Source organism: Vulpes vulpes, chromosome 1 (genome assembly GCF_048418805.1).
Source record: "Vulpes vulpes isolate BD-2025 chromosome 1, VulVul3, whole genome shotgun sequence".
Taxonomy (NCBI): Eukaryota; Metazoa; Chordata; class Mammalia; order Carnivora; family Canidae; genus Vulpes; species Vulpes vulpes.
The window spans coordinates 196,347,415-196,360,458 of NC_132780.1; the positions used below are offsets into that span (position 1 = coordinate 196,347,415).

Consider the following 13,044-nt stretch of genomic DNA (forward strand, 5'->3'; position numbering starts at 1 on the left):
AGATGAAACACGTGAATGAAAGATTTCAAGATGGAAAAAATAAAGAAGTGATTCTCATGTGCATTGGCATCACTTCAGGAGTCGGACGGCTGCTCTTTGGCCGGATTGCAGATTACGTGCCTGGTGTGAAGAAGGTCTACCTTCAGGTACTTTCTTAGGCCACTTTTCCTCCCAGCAAAATTATCTTTATCACCTCATGTCTTGTTATAGGTATTTACTTGCTTAAATTCTTCTGTAAAAATGACAAGTATTTTCTAGACCCTAACTTCTACCAGCAGTCTTTCAAGGGCAAAATTGGTTGAGTTTTGGGTTTTCAACTTGGGAGATTGGCGCTCAAACAGCAACCTTATTTGTTTTGTCATGGAACTCCACCAAATCAGAATGTTTTTCGCCCATTGCTTTTTCTAAGAAGAATGTTTTATTTTTGGCACCGCTCTCACGGTCATGTGCCTTTTGCAATATCTTGTGAAATTCAGGGGTGTGTGTTTCTTTTGAACTTCTTTATTGCCGATTGCCTCCTGGGATTGAGGGGTGCGCGCTACACTAACGGTAATTCCAGATCGTACCGACACTCATTCGACAAGTACCTAAATGACTCCTTCGTGCCACACACCGTGCTAAATGCTGCGGATGAAGCGTGAGCCATGGTCTGTGCCCTCAGTTAGTTGCTAATGGTCTCATGGTGCTGCAGCGCGGCGGAATACTGACTATTATAGCTGGGTGCCATAGAAACATCTGGATCACTAGTGAGGGTCGGAGCAGGCCTCCAGGGCTGCTGGGGGGCTAAGAGGTGAGTGGTAGACAGGTAGATAAGGAAGGCAGAGAAGTGTGTCCAAGCCGAGGAAACCACATGGGCAGAGAGGTGGAGGTGTGACACAGTATGTTGTGTCTAGGAAACTGAGTAAAAGGAGATGAAGGGGCATAAAGGGAGAGCGAAAATCGACCGTCTGGAGGGAGAAGCAGGGGCCAGGTCAGTAAGAGGATGAACAACATCCTGAAATCTACCAGGAGCCCTCGGAGGGTCCGAACCAAGCAACGGGGACAGGAGTTGGATTTTATTAAGCTCAATCCAGTGACCGCGAAGGGTGGGATGAGGTGGAGGACGGGCACAAAGGCTACATCCCGTACAGCCCCATCTCCAGAACAGACTGCGCCACAGAGGCAGAAGGCAGATCAGTGGTTGCCTGGGTCTTGGGGGGCAGGGGGGTGTCACCGGGGGCGGGGGGATAGTTTTGGGGGATGATGTAAATGTTGTACAGTTAGGCAGGAGTGACGGTTGTACGACTTTGTTAACCAAAGCCCACTAGTTATGTACTTTAAAATGGGTGAATTTTATGGTAGGTGAATTTATATCTCAGTAAAGGTTTTTTTTTTTTTTTTTTTAAGTGGAGGCCAAGGGACTTGCTGGAGCCTAGTGAAGTAGTCCAGACAGGAGGGGTTCAGGCGGGAACACTGGGATCAAACAGTAAAATAGGGACACTGGGAATGAGAGTCTGATGGAGCCACCTAGGCTGCGTCTCAGATTTGTGGCTCCGTCAACAGTGGACGGTTATGCTGTTTCATAAAGATGGGTAGTTCGTAAATGGGAGTGAGACGCTGGGTTCATCTTTGCCATTTTAAATTTGTGGTGCTTGTGGGAGAGCCGAGTCTGGAGCCCCTGAAGGACTCTGCGAGACCTGTGGGACTTTGGCCTTCGTGTGGCAGGAGTAGCAGAGGATGAACAGGGTGGCCAGGCGGGTGGGGAGGAAGCAGGGCACAGCGTGCGTCCAGGGACAGGAGTGGTCAGCCGTGTGAGCAGCTGGCGAGAGGGCAAGCACGTTACAGACTTAAAGGTTTTCATTGGATTTAGCCACAGTTTCAGTGAAGTGGCAGGTGCTGAAGATTGATCTCGATCCCTGGGTAAGCGGCGGTGTAGACGAGTTAGGCCAAAAGCTTAGCTGTGGAAGGAAGGTGAAGGGGAGCCCGGGGAGGGGGCGTTTGGGATTGGGGAATCGTGTCTGCTCACTATACGGATGGGAGGCAGTATTTGATCTGGGCCTCGGAGGAGAGGTGGGATTTGGGCACGGGAAAATGATGAGGAGACATTTATTACAGATAAAGCAACTTCCATTAATTGATGTGAAATAACAACAGCCACCACTTACTGACAGGGCCCCATGTGCCAACGTGAGCCTCTTGCCCACGTGCAGTGTTCTTGCTCAGCCCAGCCCTCGAGGACCTCTCGTGGCTCCTTCCACACCGTAGGGAGGTGCCCCACGGCGGGCGTCTGCGTGAGGTCCCAGCAGACAGCTGGAGGAAGGAGTGGAAGGCAGTGTAGACAGCTGGGAGAGTAGCTACATCTGAAAGCATCTGCTGTGCGATCATCCCCCTCTTGCTAAGACCGAACTGTGGACATTCTTGTGGAGCCTTTGGTCTTGTTCTCGAGGGCCAAGAGAACCCTCTAATGGACACTTGTTGCATTACAGACCTTCAGCTCCCTTTCATGCTTTCCAAAGATTGTGTCCTCTGTGCTCCACCTAGACCCTGGCGGGGTGAGGCCAACAAGACACACGTGGTCTCTGAGTTCCTGGAGCCATCTGGGGGCAGGGAAGATGAAGAGCTCAAGAGGGGAGGGAGAGTGATGTGGGGAGAGGCTGGAAAGCTAGGCAGGGCCAGATTACACACGGCCTTCAAAGCCAAGAGGAAGAGATGTTACTTTAAGTGTAGTAGGTCTTTGTTGGAGAATGACGTGGTCTGATTTCATGTTGAAAAAAAAAAAAAGAGGGATGCCTGAGTGGCTCAGCAGTCGAGCGCCTGCCTTTTGCTCAGGGTGTGATCCTGGATTCTCAGGTTCGAGTCCCACATCAGGCTGCCTGCATGGAGCCTGCTTCTCCCTCTGCCTGTGTCTCTGCCTTTCTCTCTCTGTCTCTCATGAATAAATAAATAAAAACCATTAAAAAAAAAAGAAGATTTATTTATTTATTTATTTGAGGGAGGGCAGAGGGAGGGAATCTCAAACAGACCCCTTAGTGAGCGTAGAGCCCAACACAGGGCTCGATCTCACAACCCTGAGATCATGACCTGAGCCGAGATCCAGAGTCAGATGCTTAACCGACTGAGCCACCCGGCGCCCTCGATTTCACATTTTAAGGTCACTGTGGTTGTATGTGGAGGAGAGATTGCTGGGACGAGAGCAGTCATCCGTTCTCCACAGTAGCATATGCTGAGTCCCAGGTGAGAGGACTGCATCTCAGAGAGGCCTGTGGAGGAGAAAGGCGGCCTTCGGTGTGTCCTGCGGCTGCGGGGCCACCAGTGGGCCCCTCCTGGGAACGCAGTGGCACAGGAGCCAACACGGGCCTAACCCATGTGGCTACTGGACTCGCCCCTTTCTGTCACTCCCCTCCTCTGTCTCTCCTTTTTCCTGGCTTCCCTGCCCAACTCCCAGCCATCCCGTGTGGTTTTTGATTCTTGGCTGTTCTCTGCTGCAGCCAACTCCAGCTCTGCCTGTTTGCTTGTTCCTCTTTCCCTCGCTGGCCGTCTGCCTTCTGGCCTCACCTCTAGAGGTGGAATGTCCCCACTGCCTACCTTCCTTACCTTCCTGTCACCGCTGGTGCAGACGTACCCGCTCCCCACTCTGGTCTGCGAGAGCCCGACCCCGGGGGGCTGTGACAGTTCTCTCCCCTTCCCGCCTCCCAGCAGCCGGGCACAGAATACATTTCACAAGCTCCCACGTGGTCTAATTTCTGGCCACAGTGACCTTGGGTTTGGGAGGCTACGGAGCAGAAGAGCACAGGCTCTGGAGTGAGAGAAGAGTTCACCCCAGATCTCGTCACCAGCTGTCTCCAGAACCGGCAGAGGGCTGCGGGAAGGATTCATGACGACGACTTACATAAAGCGTCGGCCCACAGTGGACGATTAATAAACCCTTCCTTTTATTATGTTTTAATATTGTCAAATACTGAAGCAGATCCTGATTCGGAACAGGTCTCATGAAAGGAGACCTTAGTTATCCTGAACTAGAAATCTTTGCTAATTTTTTTTTTTTTTAAAGTAATCTGGACACCTAACGGGAGGCTCAGACTCACAGCCCTGAGGTCAAGAGTTGGTGTTCCACCGAGTGAGCCAGCCAGGTGCCCCGGAGACCTTTGCTTATGGATAGATTCTTCAGCCCTGTTGAGGAGTCTCACACTTGGGATGCCGTGGGGGCTCAGTGGTTTAGCACCTGCCTTTGGCTCAGGCCATGATCCTGGAGTTCAGGGATCAAGTCCCGCATCCCTGCATGGAGCCTGCTTCTAACTCTGCCTGTGTCTCTGCCTCTCTCTGTGTGTCTCTCGTGAATAAATAAATAAAATCTTTAAAAGAGTCTCACACTTTTGCTTCTGAATTTAAACTCTACCAAGGTCCTGGTTTCCAGGTATTTTCAGTCTATTTTATTTTATTTTATTTTATTATTTATTTTTTAAGATTTTATTTATTCATGAGAGAGAGAGAGAGAGAGAGAGAGAGAGAGAGGCAGAGACACGCGCAGGCAGAGGGAGAAGCAGGCTCCCTGCAGGGAGCCCAATGTGGGACTTGATCCCGGGACTCCAGGATGACGCCCTGGGCCGAAGGCAGGTGCTGAACTGCTGAGCCACCCAGGGATCCCCAGCCTGACCATTTTAAATTCTGAGCAAAGAGATGACTAAACTGCATTTTATGGAATAATAATGGTTAAAGGCTTTCTGCTCTGGGTTCCTGGCCGGAGTCTCTGAAAGCCTGGAAACTTTATATTGAATAAATTAGTAGGAGCAACACTGACTCTGTGTGTCTGCCTCTGAAAATGCCTTCTGCTTATTCAGGTGCAGCTCATTTTTCTTCTTGAGCTATACTTAGATTCCTGAGCAAAACTTAAACTGACGTTTCTCCAAGAATATTCTCCTTGTGATAGAAATGGGGAAGGATAATAGCAAAAAAAGCAAACAATTTTTTTTTTTGTCCTTATATAAACTAACTCAAGCAAGGACCTTCTGTAATAGAACCTATAATATTGTGACAGAAGATTTTCCTTGGATGGTTTTAAGAAACCAAAAGCAAGAAATACTGTCAATGCCTTATTAAATCTGTGCCAGAGACTAGAAGAGAATTATGGACCTTTAAATACCTCATGTAAACCTAACCAGAGCTGCTGTGTTTGAGGAGGGGGAAAAAGCTCGTAGTAATACTAAATTTATTTGTCAAACTGGAGCGCAGTGTTTATAAATCAGTAGTTGATGGATGGAGCAATACTTATTTGGGGGCCTGATAAAGTACGGAAACTCCCATATGAACAGTTCACTAGCTTTTTTCTGAGAGATGCTAAAGGGTAAGTGTGTAAATGCCTATGAATTTAATTCTTAAAGAAAAACAAAGAAATTTTACTTTTAAACTTTTTACAAATTTATTTTTTATTGGTGTTCAACTTGCCAACATATAGAATAACCCCCAGTGCCCATCCCATTCAAGTGCCCCCCTCAGTGCCCGTCACCCAGTCACCCCCATTCCCCGCCCACCTCCCTTTCTACCACCCCTAGTTCGTTTCCCAGAGTTAGGAGTCTCTCATGTTCTGTCTCCTTTTCTGATATTTCCCACTTATTTTTCTCCTTTCCCCTTTATTCCTTTTTAAATAACAATTTCTATTTAAGCTATTAAAACTTAACAATTTTGAGTAACAACTAATGATTGTTGTCAACTAATTGAAAAAAGAGAGAATATAGTTGCTATAGTTTGAACTGAGGAGAACTCGTAGTCAGGTAAAGTATTAAGGAATCATATGCTCATGGGGGAGAATGACTGGCTTGTTACCAGAAATTGCTGACAGATTAAGTTCTGTGACTGTAACAGCTATGAAGGCAGGTGCAGAGGGGTCGTTTGGGCGGACTTAGATAACATGAGCCCTGTTGCTGTCACTCAGGCAAGTTTTCCACAAGGGTGCACGGTTCTTTTTTTCTTTTGGATAAAGCAAAGTGTAATTTCCCCTTGATGTACACAGCAGTTGCATTCCTGGCATATTCCGATGTTTTAAAATTCTACAAAAATATTTTGTCTTTGTGTAAATCAGAGTTAGATTCTAGGTTCAAATAAGTAGAAATAGGTTATTCACCTATATAAATGTCATTCCAGAGTCTTTTTTTTCTTTGTCTTTCCAGATTCTAAAAAAAAAAAAAATTTTTTTTTTTGCAAGGGAAAAAAGAAAAACAAATGAGAAAGCAAGGCACAGGCAAAACAATAGTCTTTTCAGCCCTAGAGAGTAGAACTAGGACTGAGAAAGACAGTTTGCCCATGTGAGGGGAAGGCACATCTTTTAGGATATTTAAAATGAATAGTAATGGAAAATAATAATAAAGTTATACGCTTAAATATATAATAATAAATTTGAGACTTTTTTTATTTTAGAGAGGTGGGGAGGGGCAGAGGGAAAGAGAATCTTAAGCAGGCTCCATGCCCAGTGCAGAGGCGACATGGGGCTCGATCTCATGACCCTGAGGTCATGACTTGAGCTGAAATCAAGAATCTGATGCTTAACCGACTGAGCCACCTAGACACCCCTAAATTTGAAACACTTGGGATCCCTGGGTGGTGCAGCGGTTTAGCGCCTGCCTTTGGTCCAGGGCGCGATCCTGGAGACCCGGGATCGAATCCCACGTCGGGCTCCCGGTGCATGGAGCCTGCTTCTCCCTCTGCCTGTGTCTCTGCCTCTCTCTCTCTGTGACTATCATAAATAAATAAAAATTAAAAAAAAATTTTTGAAACACTTAAGTTTTTTTTTTTTTTTTTTTTTTTACAAAATGAACCAAAGGACAAAAATTGGAAGGGGCCAAAAATGTATAGAAAAATCAGGATAACTACCAAGAGTAAAGCACCTGGGTCTCATGTTACATAAATTTGAGAAAAATATTCATTTATTGAGCACAGTTGGCTTTGTCCAAATAGCATGCTAGGCTTTCAATAAATCACTCTGGTTCTCATATCTTGGAAGAGACTCTTACTGAACAAAACAGTAAAAGAATAGGAAACCTATTCAAAGAACAAAATATTCTTGAAAGTTAACCTTGTGCAGTCACAGTGGCATGGTTGGGAATGTTTGGTCTGTGGCTTTACCAATTAAATCCGTCGAATGTGGCCCCACACAGTGTCCTGAAGTTTTATTCTAGATTCTCTGGGGTTTGTGATAATAGGTAAGTTTCTAAGAGTCCAATGATTTTCCAGGTTTATCTCTCTTTATGTTTGTAGGTAGAGTTAAAAATGTCTGTATAATTAAGACTATTCAAGTGTGGTTAGTTTATCAGTGACAACACTCTTGAAATCTTTCCCTGCTTATGAATTTCAAACCACTTTCTACATTGTGATTTATTTTAGGTCTTTCTGTGTAGATGGGAAACATCAGGAAGCCTTTTCACTTGCTCAAGGTCACAGAGAACTGGAAGGAACCTGGTCTTGTTCCTCTGAACCTTAGTTCTCCAGCCTGCTAGGCTGCAGTCCACTAACTACCCACGTGAAGAGATTATGCATGTGTTTTCAGTGAAGTTGAGTTGGAGAAAACGTTTAAGTAGAAAATAAAAAGGGGCACCTGGCTCAGTTGGTTAGGTTAAGCGTCTGGCTTCCACTCAAGTCGTGACCGGGCTCTGGGTCCCTGCTCAGCGGGGAGCCTGCTTCTCCCTCTGCACCTGCCCCCCAGCACCACCCCCTGCTCTCTCTCTCGTTCTGTCTCTCAAATGAATAAATAAAATGTTTAAAAAAGAAAAACATCAGGAGAATGGGAGATTGTGTTCTTTAGAAAATATGAGGTGCCAGACTTATCAAATAACTAACTCAAGCGTTTTAAACTAATCATCATACCATAAAGTCATATTTCAATAATGAAGGAGAAAAATTTACTCGACTGTATGGTATGATGGTGTCAAAAGAGATCTGACCTGGAGTTTGAAACTTTAAGATTCTGTTTATTTGAGAGAGAGAGAGAGAGCATGAGCAGGGGTGGGGGAGAGGGAGAAGCAGTCTCCTCACTGAGCAGGGAGCCCGATGTGGGACTCGATCCCAGGACCCTGGGATCGTGACCTGAGCTGAAGGCAGACGCTAACTGACTGAGCCACCCAGGTGCCCCTGAAACTTTTTTGTGGGGTCACCGGACCACTTGTGTTAAAGGCAGCTGGAGAACTTGGCAAAACTGCGCTTCCTGTGTCCCTACACAGTCTGTGGCGTCAGGCGCTCCTCAGGTGATCCTGCTGCGGACGAGGTTGTGAGGGGGTGTCCTGAGGTGAGCCACCAAGTTTGGTGTGCCAAAGGTGTGCCTTGTGGGTCCTAGGAAAGACAGAACCGAAGATGGTGATGCAGCTGGCTGCTGCTTACATGGTCTCTCCCTTCCCCAGGCCCCTCGTCCTTGGGGGATACCCTCTGGGACTGTGCCATCTGCTACTGCTTGTGCAGACCACGGTTCTCGGGGCGGGGGGCACATTACTAAACGTCTCCTGGCATCACTCTCTGCATCTGTAACATGGGCATAACCTTAGTGCCCACCTCACAGAGTTGTTGGGAGATCATTAGCTAAAGTGCTTAGGACAGTGCCTGGCATTTAGTAAACACTAAAGAAAGGATAGCTGCTATTATACACATATTTTTTAAAAGACTAATGCCTTTTTATTTATTTTTAAAATTTTTTTAAAGATTTTATTTATTTATTCATGAGAGATACAGAGAGAGAGAGAGAGGCAGAGACACAGGCAGAGGGAGAAGCAGGCTCCATGCAGGGAGCCCGACACGGGACTTGATCCCAGGTCTCCAGGGTCACACCCTGGGCTAGAGGCAGTGCTAAACCACTGAGCTGATGTGGGACTCGATCCCAGGACCCTGAGATCCTGGGCTGCCCCTGATGCTTTTTAAAAACATTTCTTCTGCTGACTAGTGACCTGTCCAGTTTTATTTAGTTCTTTGCCTAAAAGAATTATTGAATTGTCTGCTCCTTTTTTTGTACCCACCATACTCTGAATATGCAATTATGGCAACATCTAGAACACTTGATGGGTACTCGTTTTACATGTTCATCTCCCCACAACCCACGGGTAGGACCCATGTCTTCTGCACATACCACAGCACAGAGCACAGGAGCTGCCAGACAGCAAAATCAAGTGTTGGGTCCTACTAACTGAGGTTACATGAAAGTGTCCTGTGGCTCAAAATATGCCTCAGCCTTAACTCTGGGGGCTTAAATAGGGTCTGATTGTGCTATGTCACCAGAAGACAGTGTCTGAAAGTACATATTGATTTACACTATCAAGTAAAATTGGATTACATAATTAGTTCTTAGGATGTTCTAGTAGGATATGTTTATGTTTTCATTTGCATATTATACATATTTCCTACGATAGTCAAAACTTAATTGGAATTTGAATAATCAAAACTCAGTACATATTTATGTAATGCATATCAAATCATAGTTATTTTAATCTCTCACTTGGTCTGAATATCCAGAGTATGTCTGGATGTCTGGAATATTGGCAGGCAATATATTCTTAATTATTTAAATATCTAAACCTTCTGTCATTATCAAACTGGAAGCTCTGTGATGTGAAGTACTTATCTTTTGGGGTTTTTTTTTTTAAGATTTTATTTATTTTGAGAGAGAAAGAGGGAGAGTGAACCTGAGTCGGGTAGGGGCAGAGGGAGGGGGAGAACCGGGCCCCCCTCTGAGCAGGGAGCCCAGTGCGGGACCCAGTCCTAGGCCTCTGGGATCAGGACCTGAGCCCAAGGCAGATGCTTAACTGACTGAGATGCCCAGGTGCCCTGAAGTACGAATCTTGCTGGCGTATTTTCCTTTTATGAAGGACTAACACCAATAGGGTATATGCAATTTCAAAGTCGGATGTTTGATGAATGAATTTGAGCTGATTTTCAAAGAACAAATATTTATTGAGTACTGACCAGGTGCAAGATTCTTAATCCTTAGAATATCTAGACCAAAGATGATTTTTTGTACAGATTCTGACCTCAAAGAACTTACAGGCTAGAAGGGAAAGTAAGTATATAAAAATATTTATTTTATTCTCTCCTGTTATGGAAATTTTGAGAAAGTGCTAGAACTTAGGGGAGATGATTATGGGAGTTGATATATATATAAAATCAAGGTGAACTGGGCCAGGGAGGCAACTAACCGGTGGTCAGCTACAAGTCCCAAGCAGGTTGCTCAGTAATTATAACATTCACCTTTCCTGAGAGCAGAGTTGACATTGTGGTGTCTTGTCCTAGGTACTCTCCTTTCTCTTCATTGGTCTGATGTCCATGATGATTCCCCTGTGTAGGGTCTTTGGGGCCCTCATTGCTGTCTGTCTCATCATGGGTCTCTTCGATGGATGCTTCATTTCCATTATGGCCCCCATTGCCTTTGAATTAGTTGGTGCCCAGGATGTTTCTCAAGCAATTGGATTTCTACTTGGATTCATGTCTATACCCATGACAGTGGGACCACCTATTGCAGGTAAATGTAATGATTCTCCAGTAATTATATGTAAAATATATTATGATTTATTGGTTACTGGTCTTTTGCTTTTGCGTGTACCTTATTGGTAACATTTTTGATGAGACCAGCCTTGGATGACACGTTGAAAAAGTTTGATGAGGAATCCCTCTTATTCTTACTGATACATGACACACTCTATAAAATGTATAATTGTAATCTTCTGGGCTTTAAGCTTTCACAATTCCTATATCTCATTTAGTATGTGTTTTGAAGAAATAGAATCATGGTTGCTTTTAAAAAAGAGATGAAGATTCTGAAAGATTTCTATTTTTTTTCTTAAAGATTTTATTTATTTATTCATGAGAGACACAGAGAGAGACAGAGACACAGGCAGAGGGAGAAGCAGGCTCCATGCAGGGAGGCCAACATGGGACTCGATCCTGGGACTCCAGGATCATGCCCTGAGCCAAAGGCAGATGCTCGACCGCTAAGCCTCCCAGGGGTCCCTGAACGATTTCTAAATATGCTTTGTGTCAGAAATCATATCCTCCCTAGAAATAACTAATGGAAAATAACACTAAGTGGAAACAATTCAAATGTCCATGAGTCGATGAATGGTTAAACAGAATGTGGTGTAGCTATACAAGGGGATATTACGCAGCCATAAAAAGGAATGAAGTACTGTACCCATACATGCCACCCCATAGGTGAGTCTTGAGAACATTATGCTAAGTAAAGAAGCTGGATACAAAAGGCCACATACCGTGTGGTTTTATTTATATGAAATATCCAGAATAGGTAAATCCACAGAGGCAGAGTGCAGATTGGGGGCTTCCAGGGGCTGGAGGGAAGGGTAATGAATTAGGGAGTAACTGCTTCATGGGTAGGGTGCTTCCTTCTGGCGTGATAAAAACATTTTGGGACTAAATAGAGGTGGTGGTTGGATAACACTGTGAATGTGGTAAACACCATGGAAATGGTTAATTTTATGTTATAGGAATTTCACCTTTAGAGTCTTCTGAGTAGTATAAAGATGCCTCGTGTTCAATAAGACTTGGGTGCCAATGTGAATTATTAGGTTACGATTCGATAAAATTAGGATAAAATTCCAATGTATGTATTGTCATCTGTGTCTGGCATGTGAGAGGCTCAGTGACAGTTCACTCTCATGTCTAGGACCACACATATCAATCAGCACCTTTGCCAACTGGGGACCTAGTCATGAATCAAGCGGGCAGTCACTAAAGGTCACAGTCTCCCTACAGGAGAACCTTCCCTCCAGCCCTCCCCCTGCCCCCATCTCCCTCCAGCCCTCCTCTTGCTCACCATCTCCATCCAGCCCTCCCAGCCCACCATCTCCCTCCAGCCCTCCTCCTGCTCCCCATCTCCCTCCAGCCCTCCCCCTGCTCCCCATCTCCCTCCAGCCCTCCCAGGCCCCCATCTCCCTCTAGCCCTCCCCCTGCTCCCCATCTCCCTCAAGCCCTCCCCCTGCCCCCATCTCCCTCCAGCCCTCCTCCTGCTCCCCATCTCCATCCAGCCCTCCCAGGCCACCATCTCCCTCCAGCCCTCTTCCTGCTCCCCATCTCCCTCCAGCCCTCCCAGGCCCCCATCTCCCTCCAGCCCTCCTCCTGCTCCCCATCTCCCTCCAGCCCTCCCAGGCCACCATCTCCCTCCAGCCCTCTTCCTGCTCCCCATCTCCCTCCAGCCCTCCCGGGCCCCCATTTCCCTCTAGCCCTCCCCCTGCTCCCCATCTCCCTCCAGCCCTCCCAGGCCCCCATCTCCCTCTAGCCCTCCCCCTGCTCCCCAATCTCCCTCCAGACCTCCCCCTGCCCCCCATCTCCCTATAGGAGAACCCTGTCCCCCAAGTAAAACACTATTTACACTATTTTTATACCTTGGAAGACTAGATTTTTAGGGTTTCCAAGTCTACAACAGATTATAAGCAGCACTTTGGTAGGAATGGTGTTTCCAATGAGAAATAACTGATAACAGATCAATAACAAAGGTGATAATCGGAAACTTCCAAAGTAGGCAGAACAATACACAGCAACTGGGAGGAGAGCGCTGGACTCACCGGGAGGCTGAGGGGTCATAGTATTACAGCCAAATATGATAACCAGTGTTCGTAAGGAGGAAAGGTTTACTCGTATACAGAATATTCTGATTCAGAAGACAGGAAGATTGGATCTTTGGATATATTGTATGTTTTAGGCTTCTCTCTAGAATAAACATACATGTCTTTAATGTGTCGGTACTTAACTGGACAAATTCTCAGCTGTTTATTTTGAAAAGTTAAATACTCAATATGTTCCTTGGACATTTCAGATAACTTGAACTTTTATAGCAAAAGTTAGGAAAGTTTAAAAGCACTAAGATAACTCTTAAATCTGGGTTTTTATGGGGTGCCTGGCCGGCTCAGTTGGTAGAGCATGTGACTCTTGATTTCAGGGTTGGGAGTTTGAGCCCCACAGTGGGTGTAGAGATTACTTAAGAAATAAAACTAAAAAAAAAAAAAAAAAAAAAAGAAAAAAGAAAACTTTTGAAAAATCTGAATTTTAGGGACACCTGGGTAGCTCAGTGGTTTAGTGCCTACCTTT

The 13,044-nt window shown here is 45.6% G+C and overlaps 1 protein-coding gene across 1 annotated transcript in view; it reads left to right on the top strand.

The window, feature by feature from the left end:
* SLC16A10 (solute carrier family 16 member 10) overlaps positions 1 to 13,044 on the top strand; it is a 108,963-nt gene that overhangs the window by 93,697 nt on the left and 2,222 nt on the right. Inside the window, exons 4-5 of the mRNA XM_072739031.1 lie at positions 3 to 146; positions 10,237 to 10,465. Of these exons, the coding sequence (XP_072595132.1) occupies positions 3 to 146; positions 10,237 to 10,465 (373 nt within the window). The remainder of the gene's footprint in view (positions 1 to 2; positions 147 to 10,236; positions 10,466 to 13,044) is intronic.